Below are 15,071 nucleotides of genomic sequence, written 5' to 3' on the forward strand. Positions count from 1 at the left end.
TTTTCAGGAGAGACCTCGTGATGAAGGGTGCACAGGATTGCTGAAAGACGTTTTCCAGGGTAAAAGTGCTACTCTGCCTTCTGTGGTTTTATTGCTGAGATTTGGATCTGGCCTGAAGTATGCACTGTTTTTTTTATTTTTATTGTTTTTTAAACTGAGGAGGTTCGTAGAAGTTACTTTTTCCAAATGACTTAACAGTTGCAAGGGAAAAAAGTTTGAGTACGGGGCATCCCCTTCCAATTGTCCTCCCCATCCCCTTCTTAGACACTGACTTACCGTGACTACAAAGACAATCATTTTGTAGGGATAAGGGAGGAAACACTGCAGAGTTTTGTACGCTGGTGGTTTGTTTATAAATAACTTTATGGACATGTCTGTACAACAGTCTGTAGATTTTCAGGCACATTAATAAAAACATCCTCTGCTACATAGAGAGCTGCCTCAGCTCCTCTTTCCTGTGTCCGTTTCAAGAACTAGTTGGTTTGTGGGTGAGCTACTGGCAAACTGAGAGGATCCCTGTCCTCCTTAGATTGCAGTCGCTAGGTGCAGAGACCCCCCCCCCCATTGCCCCCACTCTAAAAGCTGCCGGAAACTTCTGCTGCGATGCATTTAAAATGCTAAGTAACCCTAGGAATTTGTAAACTGGCTGCTCCCTTTCTCCAACCCACCAGAGTTGTCCCTTGTGGTCTAGAGTGAAATTTTCAGAAGTGCCTAGATCCCATTTTTGTATGTGACTTAGGAGCCCAGGTCTCACTGACTTTCAGTGCAATTTAAGATCCGAAGTGCCTGTCACTTTTGAAAATGGGCTTTTTTTTTTTTTCAAATATTCCTTTAGATGGTTTTTAAATCTTGTGCAGATTTGGCACCTGAGAACAATCTCTTAGAATTGTGCAGTTCACTTTTCTGGGCATTCGAAGCAGCCATAACTCGAACCCTTAAGCTTTTATACATGTTCACCACTATTTCCTCTCCCCCTCAGGCAGTCTCCACTCCCTGGGCTGCCTGTATGTTGATGGATACGTTTATTTCACCAGGCTTCTTGCCATCCCTGTTGCACAAGGCCCATGACTAACTCTTGGGGTCATTCAGTCCAAGCACAGTGCTGACACAGGATTAAAGAAAGTCATGACAATGCAATTTCCTAGAAAACCAGGAGGATTGTTTTTTTCTTTAATGGCAAACTAATCCACATGTGACTGCTGTTCAGAGGTCCTTCACTATTGAAGGGAGACGACTGCTACTTCCTGTCAGCACTAGAGCAAATTTAAATGTACTCCCAGTATAGCTGGGTATGGTACAAGCTTCTGCTACAGCGCTGCTGCATTTGCCCCTGTAGCGATCTATTTCCCCACTGCTCCATGGCTGGACAGATGTGCTGTAATAGCTCCTGTGAGCCCAGTGATGGACCACGACCGCACTATGCAGAAACCACTGAATGTTTTATTTTGCAACCCTTCCATAAAGCATCTCAGCCTAACCTAGGTTTCCACAGGCTGAAAGGGTACGTATCGAAGCCACTGGAACACTGAGAAGTCTTTCAAAGTTGCGCTGAAACCGTTATTTCACAGAATCGCTTTATTGTGCCATGAATAACGATCTCTTGTCCTATAGGGGGAAGGGTAACACCCCCACCCCTTCCGTGCAGCTGCAAAATGCCACTTACGGCAGCAGGGATTTAAACTGATCCCCACTTGTAATGTAATGCAAAGCCTTCCTCTGAAAACCAATCTTTAATTAACAAACCAGCCCCTATTCTAAATCTAAATAATCCCTTTCCTTACAAAAATCATTTGGAAATCAGTACTGGCAGTGGAGTCCCAGGGACGAAGTCCAGGCAGCCCTAGGTTGAGCTCTCATTTGGCTGGGTAGCCCCTGGCCTAGAGGATGGCTAAACTGAGCAGCAATGTAACCTCAACTCCTGATCCTCCAGTTTCCTTTCCTGGGGTGGCAGGGTCACAGGAACCTTAGTGTACAGGATCCAAAGCACACACCTTCCAGGTGGGATGTTCCAATGGTCGTCATGCCTTCAGCGTAGAGAAATGGATACGTTTCCAGAGCTGAGCTCGCCAGGAAGGGAGCTCCGTGTCCCTCACCTCCCCGGTGGCGTGTCCTTCAATGAGTCACTGGGAACAGAACTGGCCCAGCCAGCGAATGTGGAAAGTCTCATGCTAGTGGCTCACCTGCATCTGGCCCGTCCCACCGTCGCCTCTTGCCCCTTCACCATCAGCAGGTTGGTCCAAGCCCTGCAGGCTCATCAACCCACTCCCACCATTCTCACCAGAGGTGCTAAGAGACAAGATGGCGTCCGGTGGCGATGCCGTCAGAGGGCAGGGAGTTGAATCACCTTGAACTCCGTCAGCAAAGCTACCGTGAGGAAAGCCAGGTAGTAGAGGAGGAGGCAGACTCCGTACCCTCGGCCCAGCTGGAAGCACTGAGCCGGCACTGTTATAAAGGAAAACACCAGGCTCAGCCCCAGTGCTCCAGCTAGAATCCAGACCAGAAGACCATCCAGCTCCAGCTGAGAAGGGAAAGGCAAGAGTTAATTCTTGGTGCCACGTGGTTACTTCAGGAGTCAGTACATCAATACAGTGCATCAGCACTCTGGGTTTCTATACCACCAACCAACCTTGTACAGCCAGGAGCCACCTGCCAGAAATAGATTCCCTTCTGAGACTCCAAGAACAGGGATTCCCGAAGTAAATCCTAAAAGGGATAGGATAATCCTTGTCTCCAATGAGGGGCCCACCACTCTATCTGACTCTAGATGTGGAAATGGTCTCTCCCTCCTCTCTCAGCTGTGTCTTCACCCACAGCTCCCACCATAAAGCGATGGGTGTTCATCCCCAGCATACAACTGCATGGGGCAAAAATTCAAAGCGACCATTTACCAGCACAGAAGTGGAAGCTGTAACATGGACATTGGTTGTTTAAGCCAGTGCATCACCTAACCCTGCTCAGAGCAGATGAGTAAAAGCAAGACAAGCCAACTCATCAGCGCACAGGAGGAGCATGAAGTCAGCGAAAGACAGCCCTACCTTTACCATCAGCTGGCCACTTGTCATCTGCAGCAAACAGCCCAATCCCACTCCCACCAGCATATCTGTGGCCAGGCTCAGGGAAAAAAAACCCTGCAGGAAATGGAATTAGCCAGTAGGGGGCAAAAGTGGGCCAACAAACAGCTGGATTGTCTGGTGAGACATGGGCTTGACCAGTCTAACCTGGCGAAGGAGGAGACAGCTGAGACCTGTCCACCCTGATTCCCTGGAGAAAGGGCTTGTTTCTCCACAAAGTCCTACAATCCAAGGCCTGCAAATGGCTCAGAGACCTGGCTACAGGCCGGCTGCACCCCAGCTCTCGGCTGCTACCATGATGGTGGACCCTACAACTACCTTAGAGATCAACTGAGCAGGAGTAAAAAAGGGCACCTCTAGTGCTGGATCCAGATGGCTCCTCCTGGGGTGCACACGTTCCTCCCCTGGGCAAATGGGCCTGGTTTTCCTTTCCTAACCAGACTCCCTGATTGCAGGTGCTGAATGTGTATCTTTCAGCACAGCCCGGGGGAACCTAGGGCCTTGGTGCCAGGAACTCCTGGGGTCTAATCCTGCCCCGGCACTAATTTGCCATGTAGCTTGGGCCAAGTCACAATCTCTTTCCTCCCCTCTCCCCTTCCCTCCACCCCCGTTTTCCCATCTGTGCAGTATAGCCACTGCTGCCTACCAGCCCTGGATCCTACAAGGGTTAACGGTCTGCGTGCCACACTGAACACCTGAAGTTCCAAGTCCAACTTAATCTGTGATTTACGATTGGTTCAGCTTGTGACTATGTTGGGCAGGGATGGTGGGTGGGTCACTGCACTAAAAATCAAAGCTAAGCCCATGCTAACACCAGACAGAGTCCATGTAAGTCTCCTTGGCACAGCTCTGCCAGAGTGCCTCAATCATACATCCCCAAGGCTCCTTCCTAACCTAGGCTTCACTCTGGAAACAGAGGGCTCGTGCATCCAGCCACCCTACCCACAATCACACCTCCTGTGAGGGGTCCTAGACCAACTGCAGTTGCATGGGACTTCTATACGTGTCAGCATGCAGAGGTACACACTCCTAAAAGACGAGTGTGAGGTCTGCACCAGTCTCTGATCCTGACCCCTGTAGCTACACAGCTAGATGGAAAAAACGGAGTTGTGCCCAGGGATTTTCCTCTGCACAAGTTTAAAAGTTTAACACCTAGCTTTTATCAGCTCTCAAAGCGCTTTGCAAAGGAGGTCAGTATTGTTATCTCTGTTTTACAGATGGGGAAATAGAGGCATAGAGACTTGCCCAAAGTCACCCAGCAAGTCAGTGACAGAGCTGTGAACAGAACCCAGGATTCCTGTGGCCTGGTCCAGAGCTCTATCCACTAGGCCATGCTGCCTGATTTAGCAATTGCCCAAAGGAGTTCAAGCTTGAAAGGATACTGAAGATGATGCCCCCAAAGCAAGCAGCGAAGGCCATGCGGGGGTATCCGTGCCGCGCCATGGTAAGGTCTGAGAAAGTGTCTGCAAAGGAAGAACAACAAACATCATCTGCATGCACCAGTGTTGCAGATGGCAACCTCTAAGCTCATGAGACCCAGCACGAGGAAGGCTCAGTCTCCTAGAGGTGGGCTTTTTTTGAGGTGTCCCTAAGTGGGATTTGGATGCTGCGTGAATGCTTTTGTGGTTGAGGACTGGCTCACTCCTCAGCCATGCAGTCCCAGCCATGCTGCACAGAGGATGGTGTGTATCCACAGGTGCACTGGAAAAGTCCTGGGGGAGATGCAGCCCTCATCTCCTGGTTTAGATGCAGGTTGCACCAGAAAACTGTCGTGCATGAGTTGGCACAGCCTGCTGGGAATGGAGCCCTGGCACCTCCGTGGAGACAAGCAGAGGACCCAGGCTAACAGCTCCTAAGTGGTCTGTAGCACTGGAAGCTGCTTCCCTGCCATAACCTCCTGCTGGAAATGCCACCACATAGCTACCATCATCAAGAGCAGTGAGATCAATACAGTGGCAAAATCCTGTATTTCCCAATACATGGCAGCCTTTGTGCCTTGCAGCATATGTGCTGCGGGGAATCGGTGGCAGGACTGAAGGGGACATCCTCTATTAAGGATGCCACATGTGCAAAACAGCTAGCAGCTGCTCTTGGTGTAACGGTGGCAATGGAAGCCACAAAGATACTGCCACTGTGAGGCATGAATTCCAAGCTTAACCCACCATGTGGTCCTGCTGGAGAACAGAGGGGCATGAGTCCTCCACCCACACCAGCTGCTAAGGTCACTGTGCCGGGGTTTGGACACAGCTGACTACACGCTGGACCCAGATTAAAGTCCCTGCTGCTTGGCCTGCCCCTGGCTCCAGAGCCAGCAAATGCTGCCCGGGACCAGCCAGCCTGCACTGGGAAATCCTCCTCTCTGCCGCGTGCATGGATCCGCTCACCGCCGATGCTGTTCCCCCAGGCCAGCAGCGTCAGGCCCAGCACGGTGTTGCTCAGCTGGAAGACTACGCCTAAGGTCCGCAGGACGTTGACCACTTCTGTGGCGACTGCGTTAATCCACAGGGCGCTGGCCAAGAAACCCAGGAAGGCGAACACCTGCCAGGAGAGAGAGAGCGAGCGCAGGGCCACACTGAGATCAGTGCCTCCAGGCTGTGTGGAAGAGCCTCTGGGGCAGCTCTGTAATGTCCTCCTGACCCCAGCGCTGGGGCATAGCCTGGCTCCCTCTGAAGGGACAGTTCACCAGCTAGCATTGCCTCGCAGTGAGGCTGGGGTCCCTTCCCTGCCTGGCTTTCTCCACAGGCAGCCAGAACATGAGCCAGGCCTGTGGCTCTCCCCAGACATGGCCTGGGTGGAAGAGAGGCAGATGGGCCGGGGTGGGGTCCTCGTGGCCACAGAGCTGAAGGATTGGGAGGGGCGGTGTCCCCCTCGGCCACAGAGCTGATGGGCAGGGAGGGGAGGATGGAGGCTGTGATGCCAGGGGTCCTTACACAGTGATACTTGGGTGGCTCCTCGTTCTTTGTAGTGCAGAAGACAATAGCAGCCAGGAAAGCACCAATCAGGATTCCCAGGCCCCAGACTGGGAAGACCCCCTGGATTTTATACAGCCCATCTGCAGGGGGGGTGGGGAGGGAGAGAGAAAGCCATGATGAGGATCCGCACGTCCCGGTGCTGGGAAAACCTGGTGCCCAACTGGGCAAGGTGGGCACCAACTGCCTCTCAGACCATGGAGGGACCCACCAGGGACCCATGGAAGAAAGCAGGGTCTCAGTCCTCAGCTGAGCTCAAGGATGGGCTGCCAGGGGGCTCCAAGCCCCCGAACCTGTAGCTGGTCAGGATCCTTCATACAAGTTAAATTAGCCTAAGAGCTTGTTCTGGCCCCCGAGAGGCAGTTCTGCTGGTGAGGACTCCCAGAGTACAGTGCACTCCGCACGCACCCCACCTCTTTCCCCCAACACCACTTGTATGGGTGGGATGGTCAGAGCAGCTGCAGCAAAGCCAAATATACCAGCTGTACAGCAGCTGAGGATTCCCCCCAGCACTGAAATGCAGCCACCTCTGGGTGGGTTTGGGGGGCGGGGGGGGAGGAACAGTGCTGATTTGAAACAGTGCACAACTATACTGGATTAGGGACATCTTGGGCTAAAACCCCTCTTCTTGATGGGTTTTTTTTTCCCCTACCCCGGCAAAGCAAACGGGGCCTCTGCTCTCCTGGCAGCCCCCAGCACAGTGCTCAGTTTCTCTAGCTCGCCGCCGAGAACAGCCGAGCAGCGCCTAGCAGAAGCTGGGACTCGAGAGGGAAGTGAGCCCCGCGGCCTGAGGATCAGTTGAGCAATGCCGCGACTCCCTGAGCGATCGCTCCAGCGGCCTTGGCCCCAGACACATGGTGCAGCTGCTGTGCTTGCTCCCTTCGATTCCAGCTGCAAAGCCGGGTGAGCTGCACCGCCTACAGCCGTGGAATGCCCGCACGTGGGACCAGAGCTCTGCCAAGGGGGTACTGCTGGGAGCACGCCAGGTTCTTACAGGCACCAGATTTCAGCGTGAGGATGCAGACCAAAGGGCTGGTGATCAGGTGCAGGCAGTTCAGTGGCCTTTTCCAGTTGTGGTCCTCCTGATCGGGATCCACCACGGGCACCGTGAGCAGCATCACGAACTCCACCGGCATCTGGGAAGAGACCGCCCCCAAGAAGGCAGCTTACATGAGGTTGAACTTGCAGGTGGGCTTTGGAGAGAGCAGCCTTCTCCACGCGGACCCCAGCCTCGCAGAACTCCCGCTCTCCAAAGCCAGAGGTTTGCGGGGAGAGCTCTCGTGTGGCCCCCAGCAGATCCCCACAGAAACACCAGCCAACGTTTTCAAAGGCCGATCCCTGCCGGCCTGGTGCTGGCCTGTTCTCAGTGTGGGCAGGGAGGCTCCCTTTATGAAAACAGGCCATTTACGGAGGTGCCCAGCCGTGGATTTGGGCTGCCTCCTTACGTACCCAAGTTTCACTGTTTGGGCTGTGACTTCTGCGCTTGGCCTTCCCCTGCCTGGAGAGTTCTCTCGGCTAAGAGGAGTTTGAAGAGCTCAGTGCAACCCTGGGGGACCCAGCCAGACTCCTGTGAGTGACCAGGACACTTTGCCGGTGGATGTGGGGTGAGGTCTTAGAAAGCGACGGGTGGAGTGGGAGCCAGGAGCCTTCACTTCTATCCCCAGTTCACATCCAGGCCAGCTCTGAGAGATCTGCCTACTGGACCAGCACCCCTACATTTGTGTCCAGCAGATACAGGGCAAGTTGCTCCGGGGATGCATCATAGCAGGCTCCTGACAGCTCAGCCAGATCGCTCAAGTGTCCAGCCTTCATGAGCTGCACTCTGAGAGGCTGGTCCCCTCCCTGTGCTGAAGGGAGACCTACAAAGATTCTCTACCCCTGTTGGGAGTGGGCTGGCAGAATGAGAGAGGGGACCTGTCTATGTCAGCAGCAAGGATATTCTGTTTCCTTGGGTGTCTCATGTCTACAGCATGCCCCAGACTGCACCCTAAACCCAGCTTCCTGTCCCATGCGCTAGAGGAGTCACAAGGGGGCTGCGACCAAGGCACCTTGAAAACCTTGAGGAATCTCCAGTAGCAGGATTTCCTCCTCCACTTCCTGCGATCCAGAGGGTTCATGGAGTTGGTCAGGATCTGTAGAGTCCCCTCCTCGGAGGGGAGCAGGGGCCGGTATTCCTCCTCTGCAAGAGAGGCACAAAGGCTGAGCTGGGCTGGCTTTCTTAGCTTCACAGACTACAAGGACCCTGGTGGACTCTATGTCCCTAGGAGGCTCTTCTTCTTCTGTCCAAAATTTGCCAAGGGGATTGGTGCATGATCAGCCCCTTTTGGGGACATGGGTGTAGGTGCTGGTTCCTCAGCCCAGCTCTGGCCTGGGACAGCTCTGTCCTGACACAAGGAAAATCCATTCTCCCTGTTCACCAAGCCCCAGGTTTCTCACTGACTGAGCACAAGCATGGCCGACTGGGGAGCCACTGAAATAGCACAGATGCTCACGGCCCACTCGGCCTACTCATGACAATGGAAGTGGACAATGCTGAGCATGTCCCGGTTGGCCCCTGCAGCCCCACCTGGCCAGGAAAAGACCTACCGTACTCCTCACGGTGAACGCTGGAGGAGAGGGAATCCTCATCTTCTGGGTCAGACGCACGATCTGGAGGAGATGAGAGAAGGGGGAGGTGGGTATGTTGAAGGAGCTCAAGAGCGTGAGTGGCTTGTGGGGACCCAAGAGGCCTGATGGGTCCCTTGCATGGCAGCTCTCTTACCTGGCTGGCCAGAGCCGGCAGGAGACAACCCTTCCCCACGCTGCCTCTTGTGAATCCAAGTGCAGATCACGACTGTCAGAACGTAGAAGATGTACAGCCCGAGGTAGCCTGGCCAGAGAGGGGGAAATAGCTTCACTCTCAGCCTCCCCCGTCCACGCCGCCCCCCTCAGCCACAGGATCTCACCCTCCACCAGCCGCCCCTTTGCACCCCTCAAAAGCGCTCCCCCAGGTGGTGATTATTGCCACTGGCTCCCTGCCCCCCCAGATCTTTCGGCTGCAGGCCAGTGACTTACTCAGCGCCCCTGCCAGAGTGATCCTCCGGAAGTACAGCATCGTGAAGGTCAGGAACACGGCCACCATGTAGAAGATGGCATCCCTGAGGAACGGCCTGGAGGCCACCGTGAAGGGCTTGAGCAGGGCGATCCCACCAGCCACCACCGTTGTCACAAACACGCCCGCGCCTGTGAACACAAACGGGGCCAAGTCAGCACCGCTGGGCAGCTGGCAGGAAGCCACCTCCCCCCAGCTCCCTGGCACTGAGCCGCTGGCAACCTCCCGCTGCCCTGGCAAGTCTGCAGGTGGGCAGCTGGTGAATGGAACACATCTGGCATCAAGCCCAGGGCAGAGGGACTTGGTTGCAAAGCCACCGCCGAGTTCCTGCTATCTCAGGGGACCAGACCCTTCAGAGCAAGGAGCTGACAGGCACTCTGACCCTACAGCACCTCCTGCTGGCCACGCCCTGCATCAGCACCAATGATTATCTCAGAGGAGGCCACCCTGTCTACTGGAGAGTGGGGCTGGGGGGACAGAAGTCAGGACACCATGCCCACCACATAAGGATAGTCTATGCCAAGATGCTGGGGGTAAGGGAGAGTTGGTTAGCAAGGCACCGTGCTGCGGGCTGGTGCTATGAAACCATCGGGCCTGGAACGGATCCAGGGAAAACACCTCCCAGAAAGGAAGCTGAGCCATGGGCAGTGGAGAAAGGAGACATGCATGGAGAGGGACTGACAAGCTGTGGCTGGGGCCCCTGGGGTCCTTGGGGAGGGGAAGGTGCCATTCCATACCAAAGAGAGCGCCGATAGCCAGCCCGGCAGTCCGAGGGTCGGAGAACGCCACCACAGCACTGAAGACATCGGGCGCGCCGTTCCCAAAGGCCAGGAAGGTGACGCCATGGAGAGGAGAACGTCAAGGAAGGGCTGACACTTCACAGTCTCCAATCTATTCCCCTCCCTCGCTCCTACCATGTGCAGACAAGCCAGCCCCGGGCCCACAGGAGCGCCGCTGCCTGCTCTAGCAATCCAGGCCCTTCCCCAGGAATTCCCATGGGGGGAGCACAGCTGAGAGAGGTAATCTGATCTAGTATGCAGCACGTTGGAATGGGAATCAGGAGCTCCAGTTTGCACTCCCCACGCTGTCACTGGCCTACTGGGTGACTTCTGTGCCTCAGTTACCCCTTCTGTAAAATGGGGTAATGCTGTGGCCCTCTGGGAAATGTGTGTCTGCATGGAAGCTAGTGCAGGGGACCAGAGAGTGACACTGCCACAGCGATCAGAGCCGCATGGCCCCCGGCCTGGCTCTGCAACAGTGCATGAGAGTCTGGAAAGCGCTGACCTCGCTCTGCTTCCATTGAAGTCCACGGCAAAACTCCCTCTGGCTTCACCAGGAGCAGTTAGTCAGACCAACACTGAGGGCTTTTGCAAATCTCCTGCCCCCTTACGCTATCTCGGCAGTAGACCTCTGAACTCTTTGCAAAAGAGGGTGAATAGCAGCCAAGACCCCATTGCACCTGGACTCATGGAGGCCACCCTCTTTTCCTGCTCCACTCTTATATACCAGCTCTTGGCTCAGAGGTTTGTCCTGTAGCTAGTAGCTGGCTAGCCCAGGGAATGAAGGTTAATGTTGTAATGGGCTCCCTGCAAGCCATCATTCCCACAGCTTGGAAAATGTATCAATACGGCTTGGCTTTGGCCAGGTGGCCCCTGCCAGCACAGCCCTGGCCCGAATGCCCCCCTCGCTCATAACTCAGCAGTGCCAGGGCTGGGCTCCTGCTCAGTCCGTTCTCGGGACATTTCACTTCCTCAGGTGCTTCCTCCACAGTGGTGGTGGTGCTCTGTGTTTGAAGCTGGCCCTCACTGGCTTCCCCAGCCCGCAGAAAGATCAGTTCTCTCAGCCTCCATGCCCCGGGAGATGGGTGAGCAGAAGGATACTGCTACGTTGTGGGCCAGTCTCAGATTGGTGGAGATCGCAGATAAGTTGGGGCAGAAGCTGGAGCAAGAGAGAAGACAAAAGCAGGTACAATCGAACGATTCACAAGTCCTGGAGTTGGTGCAGGGACAATCCAGTCTGCGTTTTAGCAGCGAGTAAATGCCAAGGCTTGGGCCAGGCAGGGGCTGGTGACCCAGTGAGGTGTAGACAAGGTGCTGTGGAAAGTTCCTGCACTCCACTGCATGGACCCCCCCCCACCCAACTCCGCTACTCCAGTCCCACCCACCCTCCACACCCAGCTCTTTCGATGCCCCTCAGTCCTAACCTGCAGCCCTCCTGCATCTTAAGTGCAAACCAACAGCCACGAGGGTCCTCCACAGAGCCTGTCAACCTCATTCGGTTTGTGACTTCTTAGATTAGAAGCCCCCGTCTCTGTAGGGGACTCCTGAGAGAGGAGTCAGACGCTGCCAGCAGAGCACGGATCTGCCATCCCTCTCTCACTGCAAAGGAGGCCATGCCTGGGGAATGAGGGTTTGAGGCAGCTCTGGCCATTACGGCATCCAGGGCAGTGGTTGCAGGGAGTGTAACCACCCTGCTGGCCACTAGAACAGGTCAGTTTCTAGCCCTGCTCAGGCCTTAACCTTGGCTAGACGGACAAGTGAAGCTGTCCTGGCCAGGAGGTTCTCTGCCTGCAGCACCCCGCTCCCTCTGGGGGGAGGAACCGGGCCCAGCAGCTACTCACAACTTTTCAGCTGTCACCCCCAGGATAAGGAACAGATACAGCAGCCAGAGTGCCTGCAATAAGCCAACAGTGAATTAGCAAAGGGCAGGATAGGGGCAAAGATGAAACCCGGGGGGCTTCTGGGTAAATTCCCTTCCCCCCCCCCCAAAAAAAAAAAAAACAGGAGAAAAAGGGGACAGAGAGAAGCAGCTAATGTTTGGCACTTAGCTGGACCCAACACTTTCGGAGCCTCTCCCTGCTCACCCCTGGGTGTCCATAGGGCAAGGGGCCAGGTCACACCATGGTGTGTAATGCCCTGTCTGTAACAGTGGCCAGTGGGTGAGTCACTTCCTCCTTCCAGCTCTCCCTTCGCAACCTTCCCTCAATCCCTCCCTGCAGGGCCTCCCCATGGATGATCCTTACATATAGGGTCACCACCAGCGGCAGCAGCCCCGAGGGGAAGACGCAGAAGACCCCATTCAGGTAGTTGAGGAAGCCGCTGTCCATTTGGCAGTCTGGGATGGTCCAGATGAAGTGGCACCACTTGGAGCTGTTCTGGGTCCATACTTCCCAGCACTGCCAACAGAGGAGGAGTCACCAGTCAAGCTCTAGCAACACGCCCTGGAAAGCCAGAGTGCAGCTGAGGCCTACCTGGAAAAGCCTCGGCCTCCTGGGCACTCTGAGCTGGTAGGTAAATGGCTGCAGGATGGTGTTTGTTGCCCCATACTATTACCCTCATTAAGAGGCGGTATGGCCTAGGGGGTAGAGCACTGGCTTGCGGCTCAGGAGACCTGAGTTCTGTTCCTGGCTCTGACTCTAACCTGCTAGGTGACTTTGGGCAAGTCACTGCCTCTTTCTGGGCCTTGGTTTACCCACCTGTAAAATGGGGATAATAGTGGCTTCACTGATCAAGTGCTTTGATTTCTAGGGCTGAAAACTGCTCTTACAATACTCGCTCGTGTCACTTGTATGACAGTAGGTGCCAAGCACCTGTGAGAGGCACACTCTGCCCTGAGGAACACACAAATCTAAACGCCAAGATGATGAGGGAAAGGAAACTGAGGCACGGAGCGAGGGGCGTACCTTCCTCAAGGTCACCCAGCAGCAAAGTGACAGAGCTGGCAATGTTACAGGTGCCCATCACCATGGTATCTGACGAGGGCCTCAGCAACACTGCTCAAAGGGGGACCTGGAATTCTCCAGCCACGCTGCACCCCGGAAGTGGCAACTGCGTCACTGTTGTGGAGACGAGGCTCCAGCATTTGTCTAATGCTGGCCAGAGCGTGTGGTGAAAACCCCTCATTAAAACCCCACTTCTCCCATCCTTGCTGACGCCTGTGGAGTTGCACCTCTGTGGAGAATTACAGTTCCCCTTTTTGCCCGCTTTGGTTTGGCCTAGCTACAGTGAAGGCACAGCACGTGAGAACACCTCACCAGCAGCAGGGATTGAACCTAGGCCCTCTGAATCTTAACCCAGGAGCCTCTGCTGCTGGTATGATTTATTATTTGTATTGTGGTAGTGTCTAGGAGCTGTCCCAGTCATGGATCAGGACTCCCTTGCGCTAGGTGCTGTACAAACACAAGAAGGAAAGACAGTCCCTCGGGGAGGGGAGGGGACAGAGCACCACCCTGAGTGGGTGTTGCATATACACCAGAGAAAGGAACCAGATCTGTAACTCGGGGAGGGGGGCAACTGAGCTGCAGTCAGGTTCCCCAATGTGATGTTTCTAGGGCAGACTGCTCCTGATGAGAATTTTTCATCCTCAGAGCCCTTGTCTGGGTGGAGGAATTTCTTAAATTCTTCCCACACTGGCTTCATGGGATCATTTTACACTCACGCTCACTCGCTCTCTGCAGGACCGTTGTACCAGCCAGAACGCAAGTGTCGCTGAGGCCGCCCTCTGGGCAGGCCCCAGTTAGGGGCAGGAGGTGCTCCCCCCTCTTTGCACATCAGGGGAGAGTGTGAGCATGGGGAATGCTGGGGTGTGTTTGCCTAGCCTGGAGCATGCAATGCGCCATTGGGATATGATGGGCGACTGTGGGGAAGCCAGGCCTTTGACAGTGTGACATGAGTGCAGCCTGCCTGGCTGCTGGGTTAGAAAGTCCTCAATGGAGACAGAATCACCCAGGCAGAGCTGTGTTTACAGCCTGCATCCAGCCAGAAATTCCAGCACAAAGATAAAGGTGACCAGGGGCGTTAACCTCCCAGCCTATTATTCACCATTTAAATACAATGCTGTCATAAACAGATAGCTAAGGGTTAATGTCTCTTTCACCTGGAAAGGAGTAACCTGAAACACCTGACCAAAGGACCAACCAGGAAACAAGACTTCTTCAAATCTGGGTGGAGGGAAGTTTTGGGTGTGAGTTCTTTGTCTTGTGTCTGTGCCCTCTCGGCTATGAGAGTGATTTTTCTATCTCCTGGCTTTCTAATCTTCTGTTTCCAAGTTCTAAGTACAAAGATAGTAAGACCATAGGTTTATATTGTTTTCTTTTGTATTTACATGTGTGTAGTTGCTGGAATGTGTTAAATTGTATTCATTTTGGATAAGGCTGTTTATTCATTTTTTTTCTTTTGAGCAAATGACCCTGTATTTGTCACCTTAATACAGAGAGACCATTTTTATGTCCTTTTCTTTCTTTTTATATAAAGCTTTCTTTTTAAGACCTGTTGGAGTTTTTCTTTAGTGGGGACTCCAGGGAATTGAGTCTGCAGCTCAGCAGGGAACTGGTGGGAGGAAGAAGTCAGGGGGAAAATCTCTTTGTGTTAGATTTACTAGCCTGACTTTGCATACCCTCTGGGTGAAGGGGGGTGGGGGAGAGATTAGCTCTCTCGGTACTGGTGTTTTTTCCAGGACTGGAAACAGGGAGGGTGGAGTCCCTCTGTTTAGATTCACGGAGCTTGCTTCTGTGTATCTCTCCAGGAACCCAGGGAGGGAACACCAGGAGGGGAGGAGGGGGAAGGGAAATGGTTTATTCCCCTTTGTTGTGAGACTCAAGGAGTCTGAGTCTTGGGGTGCCCCAGGGAAGGTTTTGGGGAGACCACAGTGAGCTAGGCACTGTATAAATCCCTGGCTGGTGGCAGCGTTATCAGGTCCAAGCTGGTAACTAAGCTTGGAAGTTTTCATGCTAACACCCATATTTTGGACGCTAAGATCCAGATCTGGGAAAAATGTTATGACAAATGCCAGCATCGTTAATCATCTGATCCCATCTGAGAAACACCCAGCTACTGTGCTGTGTTAGACAGGCCCAGCATGGCCTGGCCTGACTGCATTCCCATACATGGGGAGAGCAGCCAGTCCCGGATGGCTTTGATTGCTGCAGTCTTGATGACTGAG

The 15,071-nt window shown here is 54.1% G+C and overlaps 1 protein-coding gene and 1 long non-coding RNA gene across 6 annotated transcripts in view; one reads left to right on the forward strand and one right to left on the reverse strand.

Annotated features, from left to right (window-relative positions):
• Nucleotides 1-1,557: 1,557 nt before the first annotated feature.
• The window catches only part of SLC8B1 (solute carrier family 8 member B1), a 28,121-nt gene continuing 14,607 nt past the window's right edge, over nucleotides 1,558-15,071 (reverse strand). For 2 of the 5 annotated variants that reach the window (XM_050923775.1, XM_050923772.1), the window contains exons 2-12: nucleotides 12,154-12,306; nucleotides 11,752-11,804; nucleotides 11,011-11,069; nucleotides 9,869-9,973; nucleotides 9,095-9,262; nucleotides 8,802-8,909; nucleotides 8,627-8,689; nucleotides 8,089-8,219; nucleotides 7,035-7,176; nucleotides 6,002-6,123; nucleotides 4,450-5,609 (exon numbers count right to left, since the gene is read on the reverse strand). In XM_050923775.1, the coding sequence (XP_050779732.1) occupies nucleotides 5,016-5,609; nucleotides 6,002-6,123; nucleotides 7,035-7,176; nucleotides 8,089-8,219; nucleotides 8,627-8,689; nucleotides 8,802-8,909; nucleotides 9,095-9,262; nucleotides 9,869-9,973; nucleotides 11,011-11,069; nucleotides 11,752-11,804; nucleotides 12,154-12,306 (1,698 nt within the window). In that variant the 3' untranslated portion in view covers nucleotides 4,450-5,015. Of the gene's footprint in view, nucleotides 2,519-2,626; nucleotides 3,101-4,449; nucleotides 5,610-6,001; nucleotides 6,124-7,034; nucleotides 7,177-8,088; nucleotides 8,220-8,626; nucleotides 8,690-8,801; nucleotides 8,910-9,094; nucleotides 9,263-9,868; nucleotides 9,974-11,010; nucleotides 11,070-11,751; nucleotides 11,805-12,153; nucleotides 12,307-15,071 lie in introns of those variants that run through there. The other 3 variants (XM_050923773.1, XR_007769452.1, XM_050923774.1) reach the window with 3 other exon arrangements.
• On the forward strand, nucleotides 9,878-14,395 carry LOC127034722 (uncharacterized). Its single transcript, XR_007769470.1, has 2 exons — nucleotides 9,878-9,966; nucleotides 11,004-14,395. It is a non-coding gene; the product is annotated as an uncharacterized LOC127034722 (long non-coding RNA).

Source organism: Gopherus flavomarginatus, chromosome 15 (assembly GCF_025201925.1).
Source record: "Gopherus flavomarginatus isolate rGopFla2 chromosome 15, rGopFla2.mat.asm, whole genome shotgun sequence".
Classification (NCBI taxonomy): domain Eukaryota; kingdom Metazoa; phylum Chordata; order Testudines; family Testudinidae; genus Gopherus; species Gopherus flavomarginatus.